General features: G+C 40.2%; 1 protein-coding gene and 1 long non-coding RNA gene across 2 annotated transcripts in view; one reads left to right on the top strand and one right to left on the bottom strand.

Annotated features, from left to right (window-relative positions):
• SCAMP1 (secretory carrier membrane protein 1) overlaps positions 1-18444 on the top strand; it is a 29275-nt gene that overhangs the window by 3797 nt on the left and 7034 nt on the right. The window contains exons 2-6 of the mRNA XM_081881257.1: positions 6007-6084; positions 12881-12979; positions 13074-13185; positions 14238-14366; positions 17362-17521. Of these exons, the coding sequence (XP_081737383.1) occupies positions 6007-6084; positions 12881-12979; positions 13074-13185; positions 14238-14366; positions 17362-17521 (578 nt within the window). The remainder of the gene's footprint in view (positions 1-6006; positions 6085-12880; positions 12980-13073; positions 13186-14237; positions 14367-17361; positions 17522-18444) is intronic.
• Positions 6972-13923, bottom strand: LOC309352668. Its single transcript, XR_014161409.1, has 3 exons — positions 13203-13923; positions 8411-8488; positions 6972-7238 (listed from the first exon to the last, which is right to left on the bottom strand). It is a non-coding gene; the product is annotated as an uncharacterized lncRNA (long non-coding RNA).

The raw sequence follows: 18444 nt of genomic DNA on the forward strand, positions 1-18444 counted from the left end.
GGCCGAGTTTGAGGAAGCCTGATGCAAACCCCTCAGTCACCTGAACCAATGGTTCTACCAGCCAGATTTGGTCTCCGTTAATTAAACCTAAAGCTGTGTTTAAAATTGACTGCAAGTAGATTTTAAATGAAGGGTGTGTTTTTTCATTGAAGTTTTCCTGCCTGCTGTATGCATCATCTTGGTTTAATGATTTGGGAAAATGCTTACTTAATGTTCAAGCTTTATATTTCATTTCTGTTTACAAGTTTTATTGAATGCTTATGTGATACCGAAGGTATAGTGTATCCTCCATGGTGGTTGTTAGGGATATAATCCTGAACCAACTTACTGTGAACCTAAGTCCTGTTGAATTCAACAGACACTTTAGTCAGACTTAAATAGGACTTATTTCTGAGTAGATACAGTTTAGACTGTGCTGCAAAACTCTCATTGCTAGATACTGTGTTACACTTCATTAAAGGATAAATCAATTGTGCCTGTACCGTACAGGTATGGGAATACTAAATAAAGCTTTAATAATGCCTAAGAGGTGTTAACCTCACACTTGTTTTTCCAATCAGGGTTGATCTTAAAATTCTAAACAGCACATCATTTGTTGTGCTGGATTCGTGGCAGAGTTCTGTGCCTTATGAACATGCCCAAATATGCTTCCAAGCAATTACTGTTTTTAACAGCCATAGCTATGGGGCTGCATCTATAACAGCTACGGTATCCAAGTTTATGGGACTGAACCAAACTGTATTAAACCATTAAAATAATCTTTGCTACTTGACAGAATGGGCTGATAGCTTGGGTACACAATTATAATTAATTTGTAGCTTAGTTCACATCTGTTAGCATTTTTGGATATTTTGCTTAAATTTAGCTTTAAGATGAAGAAAAAATAAATAACAAGGACTGTTGAAGCCTGAGAAGCAGATTTAGCAAGCCAAAGGGAAGGAGTTACATGAATCAAAATTTTATTGATTTTGCATATGACCACCTTATTTAGTTACATTTATTATGGTTTAACTCACTTAGATATGTAAATGGTAAGCACAATGGTATCTGATTCCCCTGTATGCTCCTATTCTGTTTTGTGTTGAAATTGCCATTGCCATAGCTATGTCAATAAAAATAATTCATTCATTTCATTTCTAAATACATCATTTTAAGATTATAAGTTAGACTTCAAAAGAAAATTATCTTTAAATAACATTTTGGGCTTGGAAATAGCCATTTGTCTAGAGTATAAATTGCCTGCAGGAGACCAGAAGAAAGACACCTGTGTGCATTCAGTTCCTTTATGTTACCAAACACCATTTGAAATTATGTGCCTTGACTTCCTAGATTTACCTTGGAGTGAAATGGGCAAAAAGTAAAATGCAATGGAGCTAATTTCTTCCTTATTTTATTTTCATCTAGGGAGAGATAGAACATGGGGGACACAATAGTTTGGATTGCATTAATAACTGCATCTAGCTCCTAGTCATGCAATTCCTCCTTAGGATTTTGATTTCCTTCTTGAATTTAGGCTATGATGGGCCTTTTAATTAGGAGTGTAAACCATGAGTTGGTTTGCCTTGAAACTAGAAGAAGAAACAACAACCTGTGGTTTGCCAAGAAATAGTCCAGCCAGCTGCACTGCAGTTGCCTTGGCTAATGGAGCGAAGCTAGCTGGCAGACTGTTCTTGCACTGACTGCCTCTGGTAAACAAGGAAGGAGAATGTGATGCTAAGGATATATGACTGCAGGTTACAGTTCTTTCATTTCCCCATCTTGAAGACTTTAGATGAGATGTCAGAAGGGGGAAAAGGAACAGCTGCTAATTGCACTGCATTGTGGGAAAATGACACATTCTGGATATCAATTCTCCTTCCTGGCTCTTCCTTATCTAAGAGCTGGTAAGAGCTGTGGAAGGATGTGTGGTGTGTAATAGCAGCTCCCTCACTGACAGCTGAGGTGAACTAATCTGGGTGGATGCCCTCTGCACCGCCAAGTATTTTGCAAAAATGCGTGTCCCCGTCCCCCCCCCCGTAAAATGGAGACTAATGCAGTCTTCTTTCAGGTAATGCTGTCCCGTTTCACTTGCCATGGAAGAATAAAGTAGAGTGGAAATTAGAATCCCCAGTGTAAGCTATAATGTCTGTTCAACTTTCTAAGCTAGCCTGCCATGTCAGGTTTGGCTTTGAATGAAGCGTTTAATGCAAGCTCCGTATTTCTAGCAGATAAAACTAATTGAATTGCAAGTTAGTGCAGAAGTCAAGTTAATTACAAGATGGAATGTGAAAAAGAATTGAAGCTTCCAAAGGAAGCTTCCTGGGATGGGACTGAGCTGAAGAGCTGGCAGTCCACATGGTCTGTTGCAGTGTAAGAGCACCTAGTGTTTGGCTGGCAGTAAAAACTTTTTAAGTACCAGCAGCTGTAGATCTTGATTCCTACACATCTGGGTTAGTGTTACAATATGCAGACAGTTCTGTTACTTCAGAGTTGCACAGGGATTTGCTTCCAATTTTTGTGTGTGTGTAGAATGCACTTCTATGTTCTTTAAATTTGTTATGGCAGATTTTTAAAGAAGTAGGAGGAGAGGATGGGACGTGTTTTTCAGATTATTTGAAAGTAGTAGTTTTTGTGCTTTGTGTTAATTTCAAGAGAACAATAATTCACAAATGGATCACTTCAGTGTTGAAATGCATCTTTGGAGTTCTGGCCAAATTCCAAAGCATCAAAACCAGCTTAAGAAAATCTTTTGTTTTTGTACTCTAAAAATAACGCTGAAGACTGCTATGTTTTCATGGTGACTGTAATCAATGTCAAAACCCTTCCTGTTAGGGTAGCTCTTGAAGTCCTTAGAATATGCAATTGGAAGTGTCTAGGAGTCATTTTGCACGCTATAAGGAAGCGGTAATAGAGAATGCATGAGTAAAGCTGGTTCATGTTATTTCACACGGAGCTGTTATACACAATACCAGGAAGCATGGCAGGGAAGCATGTATCACTTGTGCCTCTTTTTTCCTTGCATGGTGAAGCAGTCCTAAGTCAGTGTCATAAGTATTTCTGCCAACCAAAACTAGATGAGTTTAAAAGCTTCCTTGCTTTCACCCAAAGGTGGCTTTGCAAAGCACTTTGCAGGGGAAAGTCACAAGAATTTCATTACTGAAGCTTGAAGATCTCTTATTTAGCACAGTATAAGAATAAGTTCCTCCTAGTCACTTTTCCAGAGGTTCTTTTCTTGCACAAACAATGGGTATACTAGAGCGTTTAAAAATAGTCTAGTATGTGTTGCATGTTTTAGGGTTGTTGTTTTTTTTCAAATTGGCAGATGTTTTGAACACCACTGCCATAAGAAGGCAGTGTGGGGTAGTGGCAAATGTTTTGCACTCAAAGGTAGGAAATTTAGGTTAATGAAACTCACTGGGTGTCCTTGGTGAAGTTGTTGTGCTTGGCTAATTTGGCAATTGTTGCAACCCTTGGGTGGATGGAAAATTCCTTATAGAAGGAATTTATAAGGACTGAATTGGCAGTGGGGGGAGGGGTTGAATTTATTCAGTTTATCCCTGTCACAGATACATCTCTCTGTGTGGAGAGATGGCATTGGCTGTGTCTTCCCTCTAAATGTCAAAACTGGTGGGGTTGTATGTGTGCTGCGCACAGTGTTAGAAGCTGAAATAGGAAAGCTAGGAGCTTAAACCTGGGTTATGGGTGCAGCAACAGAATGTCTAGGTGCGTTTTTTATAATGATAACACAAAGCTGAAAATGAATGAACTGCAACTAAAATATTACGTTCATTTTTCACATGGTCTAGTCCTTCCCCTGCCCACCCCCCTTGTATTCTTCAGAGGGTGTCTTCTCCAGTCTTCAGAGATTAGCTGGAAGTGGGGAGGCAGACAAAGGTCCTCCTTTCCTTCCTCTCTGTAGTTTTAATCTGAAACTTTAGGCACGGTACTGGGAGGTGCTGGGTTTTGGAAAGGAGGCATGAGGGTTCTTACAGGGTCCTAGAGTCCTCCTCTCTCCTTCCCAAAGCCTAGTTAGCTCTTTCCCAGCTTTGAGAAGGGGATGGGAGGACTCTAATAAGGTTACCAGACGTCCCCGTTTCCCAGGGACAGTCCCCGGATTCACAAATCAGTCCTCTGACAAAATCCATTGACGTTGAAAAGTGTCCCTGGATTCATTGAAAAACCTTCCTCTAGGACCCTGCCAGAGCCTCACGCCTCCTTCCCAAAGCCACTCAGCCAGCTTTGGAAAGGCAGTTCAAGGGCTGCTGGGAGTGGGAGCTCAAATTTTGGCCTCATCCCCCCACCCTCAGGCCACAAGGCAGTGTGCAGTTTGCAAGTTCTGTGTCACAGTACTCTTGCAGCCTACTTGCTGTGAAGAGTTGGGCTGCCCTGGGTTAGGCATAATGGAAGTAGTAGTACTAGTAATCATCATCATCATCATCATCATCATCATCATCATCATCATCATAATTTAGCCATTCTGGGCAGCTTCCAGCATATATGAAAACATAGTAAAACATTAAACCTTAAAAAGCTTACCTATACTGTACAGTGCTGCCTGCAAATCTTTCCTAAATGTTATATAATTACTCATCTCCTTAACATCTGATGGGAGGGCATTCCACAGGGTGGGCACTACTACTGAGAAGGCTGGTTCCCTGTAGCTTTGCTTGTCGCAGTGAGGGAACCGCCAGAAGGATCTCAGTGTCTGGGCTGAACGATGGGGGTGGAGACATTCCTTCAGGTAGACAGGGCCGTATGGGAGCCAATGTGGTTTAAGTTTAACTTCAGCTTATGGGGTAAAAGGAGGGAGGAGTTTGCACAGTGGATATGCACATTCAGGTATTCTTCCTCTGAGCCAGGTCCACATATCTCACCTCAATTTTTTTTTAGCCTGCAGTGGACTATATGGGGTGTCACTAAAAAATGGCTTTGAAGTATACATGCTCTGCTTCCGTGTGTGTGTGTGTGGGTCCCCAGTGGTTGAGTGCTAAAAACTCTGATCTGTATACATTCTTAGAATTTGACGGATTCATGCCCTATATGAAGATAACATTGTGCTGTCTCCTACATTTCATATTTTGCACAGTGTAATGATGGCTATTGTGACAGGCAGGAGCCCAGTATGCTTTGGCAGGAGAAAATATGCTTATTCATTGCCTCCAAAATTTCATTGGATATGTGTTTTATATTTCAGTTTCTCAGTGACAGCGTGCAGCTGAAAACTGGGCTCTCATTTATATGCTCAGGAGGAGGAGCATTCCTCATAAATCAGCTGTGTGACAGATGGGGCATCTCACAAATCATGTTAATCTAGATTTGTAAGAAGATCAGGGTGAAATGAGGTGACCTACAGAATAGGAAGAATGAAAACATGAATGAGTTTCTATTTCTACATCAAATGAAGGCAGGTCTAAAAGTGAAAATATTATCATATTGGGGAAATAACTATTTTTCTGTTTATTACTAACATTTTTACAAGCTTCTAGCACTGTTATTTTTTAAAGCAAGGTATCATAAATTTATCTGTTGTAGGAATTGAAATATAACTCTTAATAGGTAGTTTATTTTGTCAAATACAACTGTGATATTTGCTCACTCAGTCATTAGTGTACTGAAAACAAACCTAAGAATTCTAACAGTGCCGTGTACACTCCTTGGCATTTGCTGGGACTGAACTACAGAGCAAGCATAAAGGGAGGGAATCAGGGTGATTAGAAAGCTAGTGAACCAGAAGTAATTCTTCCTTTCGCTTGTTCTTATGCTGCTTGTTTTAAGATTGTGCTCAAAGATGGAATGTTGGAACGTCTGCAACTTCATCTAAATAAAAGGAATGCAGAGGGGATCTCTCTAATTAGTCTTATTTCAGTTTAGATAGCTGTGTTGTGAGCTCTAGGAAAGCAGTAATTTATTTTGGACAGCTACAAACTTGGGTTAGAAGGTTATTATCTTAAATGTAGATGGGCTGGGATTAGTATTAGCACATGCAGTGCACAGTGCTTTCTGTAACCTACTTCTCTCTCTGTTTAGGATCCTTCAGTTACACAAGTGACGAGAAATGTTCCTCCAGGATTAGATGAATACAACCCTTTCTCAGATTCAAGAACAGTAAGCATCCTTCTTAATATCAAATAAACCTTTCTCATGTGGAAATCTATGTTACACTTCAGTTTCTTTATAAACTTACAAATTAAGCTTGTGTATGTTATGACCAAGGGATGCGGGTGGTGCTGTGGGTAAACCACTGAGCCTAGGGCTTGCCGATCAGAAGGTCAGCGGTTCGAATCCCCGTGATGGGGTGAGCTCCTGTTGCTCGATCCCAGCTTCAGCCAACCTTCGGCGGGAAGGTAAATGGCGTTTCTGTGCGCTGCTCTGGTTTGCCAGAAGCGGCTTAGTCATGCTGGTCACATGACCCGGAAGCTGTACACCGGCTCCTTTGGCCAGTAAAGCGAGAGCCGCAACCCCAGAGTCATCTGCAAGTGGACCTAACGGTCAGGGGTCCCTTTACCTTTACCTATGTTATGACCAGTCATTTTTATAGTAGCCTGTTGAAGGCAACTATAAAGATGCCATTCTTAAAAATTATGGCATTCTACAAGTATCAGTTTTCTCTCATAGTGAACTGAGGAGATTGAGGGCTGGTGGGATTGAAGCCCAAACTGGTGCACTGAGACAAAAGAAGGGAAGAATTAACATGGCCGGCACTCCAGTGATGATTTTTAGTAATTGCTGAGTGGTTGGTGTGTGTATGTGAGAGCAAAAATGTGCATGCTTTGCGCTCCATTGTGCTGTGGTGTGTTGGGGGATGTCCCTTGTTCTTTTTAAAGTGATTTGTTCTTCTACATACCTTGGCACATAATGTAGCTGAGGATTACATGTTGCTTAAACTGGAAGTATAAAAATTACATCTTATTTTTCGGTTGAATACATAAGGGGGAAAATCTGGCGGTAAAAGGTGCACCAAAGATTAAATGAGACAGAAAATGCTTTTAAGAGCACGTGAAAAGGTAAAGGCAAAGAGACTGAAACGGCTGTAGATATTTTCATCACTCACTGTATCTAAATAACTTACTTGTAGCTGCTTGATGCCCTGTAGGCTGCTGGCTCTTTGGGGAATGTCCCATTTCATTTATATTCCGCTGATGTTTCTAAGAGGTGGGTGTGAGATGTAAGCAAGAACTTCTCCCCACTGAGTGATTTATTGGTGTAGTCTGCCGTGAAACTGTGTGGGAATGGAATAGGGACCGGAGATAAACCAAATCCTATGTCAGTGGAAAGGGAAATTAAATGAGAGAATGTTCAGTTCTGTGGGCAGCTGAGTGATTGTGAAGAAGTAACTTTTCTTTCATGATGTTAAGATGCCTCTTCTAGTCATTCATGAAAAGCTAATGACTAGAAGAGGCATCTTAACATTGCTATTCTTATTCCATTCCCTTTCGCAATTTTCATTATGTTATTACAGTCCTATCCTGGGACAGAGATCAGATTTTTTTTAAGTGTCAGCTTCCATGTGTGTGTAAGTAAACTTGCCCTGAGAAAGGGACAACATGAAATAAAAGTGCAAGTCCGGGAGCCAAAGGGTGGCATACATAATGCATCCCTTTGAATTTATTAATCATAGCAACCCTGTGACTAACCCAAGCCCATCTAATGAGCTTCATGGCCGAGTAAGATTTTGAATGTGCTTACCCTAGTCCAAGCGTGGGCAAACTTGGCCCTCCAGCTGTTTTGGGACTACAACTGCTATCATCCCTAGCTAACAGGACCAGTGGTCAGGGATGATGGGAATTGTAGTCCCAAAACAGCTGGAGGGCCAAGTTTGGCTATGCCTGCCCTAGTCTTAAGTCAACGCTAGCTGCTACACCCCTGTGCCTTGGTTCTTAACCTGTCTATGCAACTTTGAGAAGTGTGTGAAAATGAGAACTGCATTAGTCTTAAGTGTTTATACCTCAGTGGTACTCTCATTACCAATCGCTGCCTTGTTCCTGAAAAGAAACCTCCTGCTATTGCTTAACTTGCTAGCTGAAGAATGTAATTGCTACCAGTGGAGTTATTCAGTGGGCAGGCATTTTATAATCTCTCTGCAAGCTGTGTCATAGCGCTCCATGTGTCTTTAAGGAAAAATGACTCTGTATTTAGACCAGCTCCCTTCAGGATCCTCTCCACTTGTCCCAAGACTGTGTGGAGGGGGAATGGACTGTGATCTCTGCCCTTGTCCTCGCTGGCTCCACCAAAAATTTCATACAATTTCATACACTGAGTAGGCTGTCTATCTGTGTGTGTTGGAATGAACATGAGCCAACTTGCTGATCTTATATTTTTGTGCTTCCCATGTTGAAAATGTGTTGCTGGTGCTTTCAAGGTACACAGGATTGTTTGTCAGTTAGAATCATTACTGTAAAAATAGGCAAGTTGCAATTCTGTATGCACGTACCTGGATGTAAATCCCATTGATCTTGGAGGAGCTTGCTTCTAAGTAGGATAGAGCTGCCAGAAATATGAGATTTGTTACCTACAGCACAAATGCAGAAACATTACTTAAAGTTGCTTCATATTATAATCCTCTTTTCTTTAGAATTATGATGTGTTGGATAGTTCTTTTTTGCTATAATATTTTTTATTTAAACTTTTCAACTTACAATATAATAAAAGCCAAACAAATCTAAATAAAAATAGAAAAAGGAGAAAGCAAAACACATACACACAGAAGAAAGACAGAAAGAAAACTTTATATGTTAACCTCTAGTACTGATTATAAACGTCAAAGTCTGAACTAGGGGTAATCTTGTAATGACAGGTGAGACCTGTAATAAAAACCTCCGTGCAGTGTGCTAGCCAGGCCTGCTCCATCTAGTATACAGTGGTGCCCCGCAAGACGAATGCCTCGCTAGACGAAAAACCCGCTAGACGAAAGGGTTTTCCGTTTTTCGAGGCGCTTCGCAAGACGAATTTCCCTTTCGTCTTGCGAGTCTTGCGAGTTTTTTGCCTCCCCCCTTTTTCTAAGCCGCTAATAGCCGGTTAGCCGCTAATAGTGCTAATCCGCTAAGCTGTCAATGGGCTTGCTTCGCAAGACGAAAAAACCGCTAGACGAAGAGACTCGCGGAACGGATTATTTTCGTCTTGCGAGGCACCACTGTACTCCATTTTATTTCCTTTCCCAACACATTTTCTGCCTACTCCACCCCATCTCAACCCTCAACAGTTGGTCAGGATTCTGTGGCCACTGAGTTTGCTTAATCATCATCAGGCTGGTTTGGGAGACTCTACCCCCTCCCCCAAACAGGTTTTCCTAATTATTATTGCAGTTCTGCAAACCTTGGGAGTTCCCACAAGCCTGCTTCCTCTTTCATCTTCTTTGTGGGAGTGGTGTTGGTTTGGTTTCTCATAGATCTGATCTCAACTCTGAACTTTGGAAATGGCTTTTGCCAGACTCCTAAGATGCAATAGAGGTCTCCTAACTTCTGGATTGCCCGATGTAAAGTATTTTACAACATTTTCTGGACCTAACCACGCGATTGCTGTCTTTATTTTTATACCACTACATTATCCTCAAGCATCCTACATATTTCTCCAAATTTTGGTTACTTGTGTAACAACCATAAGGTTGGTTGGTTGATTGAAGAAACTGAGGAAATGCTTTGTTCTTAAAAAAAGACTGTATGGAACAGCAAGCTTCTAACATTTTAAAAATTGGCTACATTTAATTTCAATGTCCTGTGGAACTCCTCCCACCCCAATAACTTGGTGCAATGTAAACATTATATGGCAGGGACAATTTCAGTCTATATTATTGTATATTTCCATTTATAAGATGACCCCTATTTTGGGGGCTCCAAATTAAGAAAACACCCCTCAGCACTACCCGTGTATAAGACGAGCCCTAATTTTAAACCTATTTTTTGGGGGGGGGGACCTAGTCTTATACATGGAAAAATATGGTATGTGCTTTTTGATCCTGTGAAGGGTCTCTGTGCTGCTGCAACACAAGTAATAACTGACCATCAAGGTATATATCATTGTGGCACTCTGAGAGAAATATATTTCATTTTCTCAACAGCTAGGTAATGGTTAGTAGTTGGAAGTTTATATCTGTGGCCTGAGTTTAAATAGAACACTTTAGAAGCACGAGGAAGAGTGCAGTTAGCGAAAAGCAGAATGTTGATCTTTTTACCATGCTAATTAATGCAACCAAAAGATCTTGGTTGTTCATGGAATTTCTATGCTGAGCTATTTTAAGTAAATACTACAGAACAGGCTATGAAACTTAATATCTCTTGCGTCTAAGTCATTGTCTTTTAGTCTGTGTTCAGTATTAAACTTGCATGTTCCATGCCTGAAACATTTTCCTGTACTTGATATAATACTTCATTGTTTAAAGCAGGGGTCAGCAAACTTTTTCAGTAGGGAGCCGGTCCACTGTCCCTCAGACCTTGTGGGGGGCCGGACTATATTTTGAAAAAGGAAAAAAATGAACGAATTCCTATGCCCCACAAATAACCCAGAGATGCATTTTAAATAAAAGCACACATTCTTCTCATGTAAAAACACGCTGATTCCCGGACCGTCCACAGGCCAGATTTAGAAGGCGATTGGACCGGATCCGGCCCCTGGTTTAAAGGAATAGATTCAGACAGAAGAAGATAATAGTGAACTGTTCAGCTTACTGATGTCTTGTTCATGACATACTGCAGCTAACTAGGAGTAGGACTTGTAATGATGGCTTCAATTTAGAATGTGTTAGAAACTAAAACAAAGGTGCCTCTCCATTGGAAGAAAACCTCTTCCACTCATGGAAGGGCTGTTCCAACCAATTTTAGCATTTAGGGTCACTTTTCTCATGTAGTGCTCTTTGGCTGTGAATACCGTATTTTTCGCTCTATAACACGCACCTTTTTCGCTCTATAACACGCACCTGACCATAACACGCACATCATTTTTAGAGGAGGAAAACAAGGGAAAAAACATTCTGAATGAAACAGTGGATGTATCATTTTTGGGCTTCATGCTGTGGCCACAGACATGTGATCTGATGGTGAATTTGGGGTGACCCAATGCCAAAATCCTGAGAATTCCTGTGGATCCATGCTTTGTAACCACGTGTTTGCACCATTGCAGCCCCAGGCAACAGTGGGTGCGTGATTTTTTTGGTGCAGGCTGTAGCCATGGACATGCTATGTGATCTGATGGTGAATTTGGGGTGACCCAATGCAAGGATCCTGAGAATCCCTGTGGATCCATGCTTTTTAACCACATTTTTGCACCATTGCAGCCCCAGGCAACAGTGGGTGCGTGATTTTTTTGGTGCAGGCTGTAGCCATGGACATGCTATGTGATCTGATGGTGAATTTGGGGTGACCCAATGCAAAGATCCTGAGGATCCATGTGGATCTATGCTTTGTAACCACATTTTAAGTGGGGAGCGAAGGAAAAACAAAGAAGGGACATTAGAGGGGTGTGCAGAGAAGCAGCTGGCTAAGAATGCAGGAGAGGGATTTAACGGGAGGGAGGAAAGAAAGGCAAAAGTTTCCCCCCACCCAAGCCAGCCAGCCAGCCAGCCATCTCTCTCTCTCTCTCTCTCTCTCTCCCTCTCCCTCTCCCTCTCCCTCCCTCCCTCCCCCTCTCTCCCTCCCCCCTCCCCCCTCTCTCTCCCTTCCCCCCTCTCTCTCCCCTCTGCTTGCCTGGAGGGGAGGGGCTTTCCCTGCTCTTTGTTCCGTTTCAGCAAACACAGCAACGAAACAGAGGAGGGTGGGCAGTAAGACCCTGAGGCAGAATGCAGGAAAGCAGCCGCTTCCTCTTTTCAGGTTTCCCTTTTCCTTGAAGCGTTGCGATTTGATTTTTGCCTGGTTTTTCGGCTCCAGGGACCACACATTCGCTCTATAACACGCACAGACATTTCCCCTTCCTTTTTAGGAGAAAAAATCTGCGTGTTATAGAGGGAAAAATACGGTATATAAAATTTGCAAACTACTTAATACAGTATATTGAAATGTAGTACAGTTCCTGTTTGTTTCAGGCTATTTATTTAAGTTGTTTATTTTATTAGATAGCTTGCTTGCCCTTCAGTATAAAGTCCCAGGGTGAGTTACAACAATAAAATATACAATTATAAAATAAATCAAACAGTTATAATAATAACACAAGAAAAGTGTAAAAAAAGACAATTAAAAGTTTCAAATAAAACAATTCCACATGTAAACATATTTGTAATGTAAATATAGACAAAGATTAACATTTCATGTAGCAGCAATAGTACATTTTATGCATTTGCTTGCAGGTCATCAAATGCAAGCAACTTGATGCCCTGAGGGATAGCTCAGTCAGTAGAGCATGAGAATCTTAATCTCAGGGTTGTGGGTTTGAGCTCCACGTTGGGCAAAATATTCTATCACAGCAGGGATGTGGACTAGATGATCCTTGTGGTCCCTTCCTACTCTATAAATTTGTTATTCTATTATTCTAACTATACAGTAATATAACATTTTACTCATCTTACATATCAGTAGCCATTTTAAATGTAGATGAGGTAGTTAGGGTGTCTGTTATTATTATTGATAGTAGTATAGTAGTAGTATTTCCATTTATAAGACACTATTTGAACTCAAAGCAGTTTTAAATAAATATATATAGAAGCACAATAAGTACAATAATAATCATATCAAATGATTTACATTGAAGCAAAATAAATACACAAACAATATAAATGGTTTGGCAGTGTATAGTGATATGGACAGATATCATTTGTATGTTGCAAGTTTTCTCCTTATATCCAAAGTTTAGGAAATGTAGAGAGTTGACCAGTCAACTAATTAGAAGGGCTGTTGTACATCTTGAATGCCTCTGTAAGATATTTTCTGAAAGTATCCAAGAGCCACTCTAAAATTGTTCTGTTCTTTTCCTTTCTTAGCCACCACCAGGAAATGTCAAAGTTCCCAATGTGCCCAGTACGCAGCCAGCTATAATGAAACCAACTGAGGAACCACCTGCTTACACACAGATTGCAAAGGTATATTTAATATTATTGCTGACAGCATCAAAATGGGGATTTATATATATTTATTATGGTGCTACTTCCTTATATCACAATTTTTCCCCATCAGGAACATGCCTTGGCCCAGGCTGAACTCCTTAAGCGTCAAGAAGAATTAGAAAGAAAAGCAGCTGAACTAGATCGCAGGGAAAGAGAGATACAGAGCCTCAACCAGCAGGGAGGTAGGCCTTAAACATACCTCAACAGACTGCAGCTCTCAAAATGTTGTGCTTATGGAAACCAGTTAATTCAGTGCTTAGAGTTAGTTTAAATGCAGTTTCTGGAGCTCTGAAGTTCCTGCCAATTGTCTCTTAAAACAAAAATGACAAAATTTAATTACTGCAGTTTTATGTATGCTTGGAGATTTAAACGGGAAATACAGAGTTTGGTTTTTATTGGGTCATTACTGTCCTCTATTATCTGTGTCAAATTAAGCTGAAGTGTAATGCTGGTCTGCTGAAGGAGATTGAAGCAGTTGCCAGGAGAGATGATAACCTTAAAAATCTAGTCAGTGCAGCATTTACTTGCATAGAAGACCCCTTAAAATCAATGATAACTTTCCTTGTAAACAAGATTAGCAGGAGAAATAGCAACCTCTAAGTAGAGAAACTCAGATTCTGTGCATTACTCAGATACAAGTCACTTTGTGTTTAGTGGTGCTTGCTCCCTGCAAAGTTTGTATAGGATTGCAGTCTGATAAGCATTCCATTTAATCTGAAAGTGCATCCATCACTTCATGGAGAGACAGGGTTTTTAAAATTCAGGTTCTTACATTGGAAGCCTTATTATTTGTATATTCAGTGAGCAGCTGGACTTTGTTTTCACATGTTCTGTATTAGTGCTGATAAAATAGGATGTGTTAGCACTAAATTTTGTTTTCACTATTTTAAAGTCTGTGTTAATTTTCTTGTTAGCAATGTCAAGTGATTGAAGACATGCACAGATGTCTTCATCCACTTGACATTGCTAACAAGGAAATTAAGACATGCACAGATGAAGACATGCACAGATGAAGACAATGTCAAGTGAATGAAGCTATCACTACTGCTTGGATTCAGGATTGAGATCTTAACTAGTATCACCTCCAGGCTGCTGCAGTTATATCTCTGTAGGAAAGTGTGTGTGTGTGTGGCAAGTGATAGAAGATCCACAGCTCTTTCTTCAACTGTTATTTTAAAAATTATTTGAAGTGACCCTTAATATTCAGCAAAATACTTACTTTTTGTTCTTCCAGGAAGAAAGAACAATTGGCCTCCACTACCTGGGAATTTCCCAGTGGGACCCTGTTTTTACCAGGATTTCTCCGTAGACATTCCTGTAGAATTCCAGAAGACAGTAAAGATTATGTACTACTTGTGGATGTGTGAGTAAGATTTATAGAATATGTGTATACAATGACAACACAATCCTGTGCATGTCTTCTTGAGAGCTAGTTCCATTCAGATCATTGGGGCTTGCTTCCAGCTAAGCAAGTATGGGATTGAGCTTTATAATTTCAGTACTCAATTTACATAATGTTTGCATCATTACTACCAAGTGTAGGCATTTGAGGTTATATACTAGGGATGGTGGACTTGTGGCCTTCCAGATGTTGTTGCTGAAACCCCTGTAAATCTCAGAAAGCATAGCTAGTGGTCAGGGATGATGTGAATTGCCCAACAACACTTGGAGCGCCACAGGATTCCTAACCATGTCATAAATGCTTGGCAAAATCACTTCGGAGCTGTTTCTCTCCTTGAAAATATTACTGTAATAAAAAGGGCACCAATGACTTTCAATATATAGAGACCCAAGTTTTCGGAAGTTTTCTTTGGAAGTTTAACATCCTGCATAGCCTGACACACTTGAGTTTAGTAAGCTGCAAAAATATGTCTGGCATCCATATGATGTGGATATATCTCAAATCACATTTTCCTCATTTTGGTATGTTGTACCTAATGCACACATATACCTATATGCACACCACTCCATGCACTCCTGATTCAGACTTTCTTTCCCAATTCCAGAATTATTTCTCTTACAAGTACACTTCTGTGTTGGCACTCTTAACTTTTAGAAGATGATCAACCAATAATTTACATTTTAAGCTTAATTTACATTTTAAGCTCACAATAATTTACAGTTATCCATACCGGAAAGTTTTTATATGTCAGTTGGAGCTTGGTTAGCAAGACGAAAGGATATGGCTTGTTTCATTACCTCTCTCCTTCAAACTTCAGCGGTATGGCAGCATCCTGAGTAGAAGGAACTGGGTGATAGGCAAGATGGATGAATTCCCTGTTGGCTGTTTTTCTTACTTCCAATTTGGTGGGATTTGTTGTTTCGAGTTTCTCTAAAAAGTTAACACTTTTTTAAAAATGTGACCCTAGTAACCTGATCACCTTTGGGTCCACTTAATATGCCTTCAGCAAGTGGAACAGACTCTGCCAGCTAAGCCTGCCAGTCTGCTTACTACCAAGTCGCCCTGGTTTAATTCTCACCTCAGGTGCCTGTTGGCTCCTGTGTTAACATTTTCCATGGTGGTCTTGTGTGGCAAGGCAGTACAGTGCAATTGCAAGCAGCAATCGCCAACACTGCATCATTAGGTTGGTAGTGGAGGCATGACATTCGTGTGGGAACTGTTAAATCCAATTTTGTTTGGTTTGTACAGCAGTCCCTGGGGTTAGACTGTTACACTGTGAGCTTAAAATGTCACTGGAAATGGTGAAATTTGCTGCTAGTAAATACATTTAGAACTGAAAGCCTCCAACACCTTGAGGTGGCACTAAGTAACTCTGACAATTTTGCTTTCTAAACTTGTGCACCAAGAGTGTAGTTGGGATAAGTGTACATGGTACTTGCTTTCCATCTTTTATGTGTAACTCTTCTAATTTATAAGAACTTGCAAATGAGTTGAGCAGTGTTTCAGTATAACTAATTATAGGATACTGTAGTGTTCCTGTATGTATTTACCGGTCTGACTCTCAGATAATTAAATAGTATCTGCAAAAATCTGTGTACCCGGTAATTATTGTAGAACTGTCAGCTATTTAAACAAGAAATGCTGTGGTGATTCTTTGTTACATTTGCTTGAAAATCTGGCAATAGATTAAAAAAATTACCAGGCTAGGGAAAAATGGTGTCCTGTGGCATCCACTACTCTCTATTACCTCACTGCAACTAATCTGATTTGATACTTGCTGCTGATAAAAAGGGAGGGGGGGTTACATTAGGTTTAAAGAATGCAGAAAACTTTAGTGGATTCATTTTTAAAAATCAAGGTGGATCAAGCAAAATACTGTATCTAAATGATACATTTAAATATCCTAATTACATTTCCTGAAAATGCATACTAACTAGTTGTTGTAACAATTAAAACACATTGGTTTGCAGTCAGATAGGCATTTATACTGCTTAGGATTATAGCCGGAAACCAATGTTATAGACAGCACTCCAATTGCACTTAATTCGTATCCACTTAAGACACTGAAATAACACTGAAGTGAAAGGTTTCTGGTTGGCTTTTTGTACACATTCAAGGACACTAAGAGCACTTTCTAGAGGACTAAGTGCACAAAACTTTCAAGATGCAAGGGCTGATTGCGGGTGGCTAAAGGAAAAACGTAAGGGAGGAAAGAAACAGTGTTGACCATTATTATGGGAACAAGAATTTGAATCCAGTCTACAGAAAACCATAATATACTAAAAGCTGGGGAAGTGAATGTGGTAGTAAGGGGAAATAGTACCTGCCACCCTTAGAGTCATACCGGGGCTGACAGATACTGATAAAAACTGTGTTTCTCCATGAGATGGAAAGTAATTGGCCATGTTGTTCAGTTGGCAACCACAGTAACATATATATTACACATACCTATTATTTCATACCCAGGATCAAGTCGGATATTTCCCCCCACCCCCTAGTTTTAATCTTTTATAGAAGCAGACTTTAAATCAGTGGCTCAGTTCCAAAGCTCTTCACGCAGTATTCAGGCTGCACATGACAGCTTTTCAGCTCCCCTTTTACAGCAGCTGCCTCTCAAAGTTTCCCCCGCCCATCAAGGTACCCCATGAATCACTTGAGGTGCAGCCTAGGAATATAGAAAGCTACGTTATGCCAAGTTGGACCCTTGATCTATCTAGCTCAGTATTGTCTACACTGATTGGCAGCGAGTCTCCAGGGATCTAGATAGCAGTCTCTCCATGCTATACCTGGAGATGGCGCGGATTGAATCTGGTGGCTATTTAATGTAAGAACTGATCACTGATCCACCCTGATCAGTGATCAGATCCTGATATAAAATCAGTAGAGATAGCTTATTAAGTTTTTATATATTTTTATAATTGTGGCAATTCAATTTTAACATACCTGTTTTCTATAGTTCATGCAGTGACGCTGTTTCTTAACATCTTTGGATGTCTGGCCTGGTTTTGCCTACAGCCCATTCGAGGAGTTGACTTCGGATTGAGTATTCTCTGGTTCTTGCTTTTTACTCCTTGTTCATTTGTCTGCTGGTACAGACCACTTTATGGAGCCTTCAGGTAACAATTTCCACCTACTGTGAAATTAATTCTATTAAGGTGCTACATAATTTAACTGCTTTTTAATCATCCAGCACTTCATTTAACTTGGTTTTACAACTTTTAATGTGAATTCTTGTACTGGTTTGGCAATTTTCAGAGTAGCTGACTGGCCTCAAAGCATAGATTAGCAGATTGATAAATATATTAGTCTCTTGCAAACGTAGCCACAGTTTCTTATAATTAGTGTGATAGGTTAGCTAGATGTGTCCATGTTTTATTCCAAAACATAAATAGTGGCTCAGTTAGCACACCATGCTGTCAAACAATGGTTTAGTATGAACAGAGTTTCTCATAAGCAAGGCTTACTCTCTTTGTGTCTCTTAGACTAAATTAGGCAAGCTGCTTGCTCTTTGGAGTCTATTATTCTCAGAATTAGGCTTTCAAAATCCATCTATTTTTAAATATGGGGTGGGTGAAGTCAATATAATGCACTAGACAGGGATAAGGAGAGGCTGTTTTGCCTGCATAATGGAACACAAGCTCACTCACTTATGAATTCTGAAGTTTAGGCAGCTCACACTTCTAAACGCTTCTTTTGCACATTTTAATCTCCTTTTCTCAGTACTCCGTAATTGGACTCTGACCTGTTACCTCCCTTCCCTGGAAGAGAGTTGCTTTGCTATGTGCTAGTCCCTACTATTACTTGTTAAAACTTCCCCTTCATGCACCCAGTTTCCACGGAGATGGTATATACGGCCTCAGTGCCTGCACCTTGTTTTGTTGGCAGAACATTAATCGTTTTAGTCTTAAAGCTAAAAGCAACAAAGCAAGTCCCCCCGCTAGCTGTGCAAGAAAACAAGTTAATAATCCTGAAATAAGTTAATTATCCATATCGTCAAATAAGAAAAGATTGGAATTAAAAAGAGATGGAGAAATGCTTA

The sequence above is a fragment of the Podarcis erhardii genome (assembly GCF_964252035.2).
Source record: "Podarcis erhardii genome assembly, chromosome: 11".
Taxonomy (NCBI): Eukaryota; Metazoa; Chordata; class Lepidosauria; order Squamata; family Lacertidae; genus Podarcis; species Podarcis erhardii.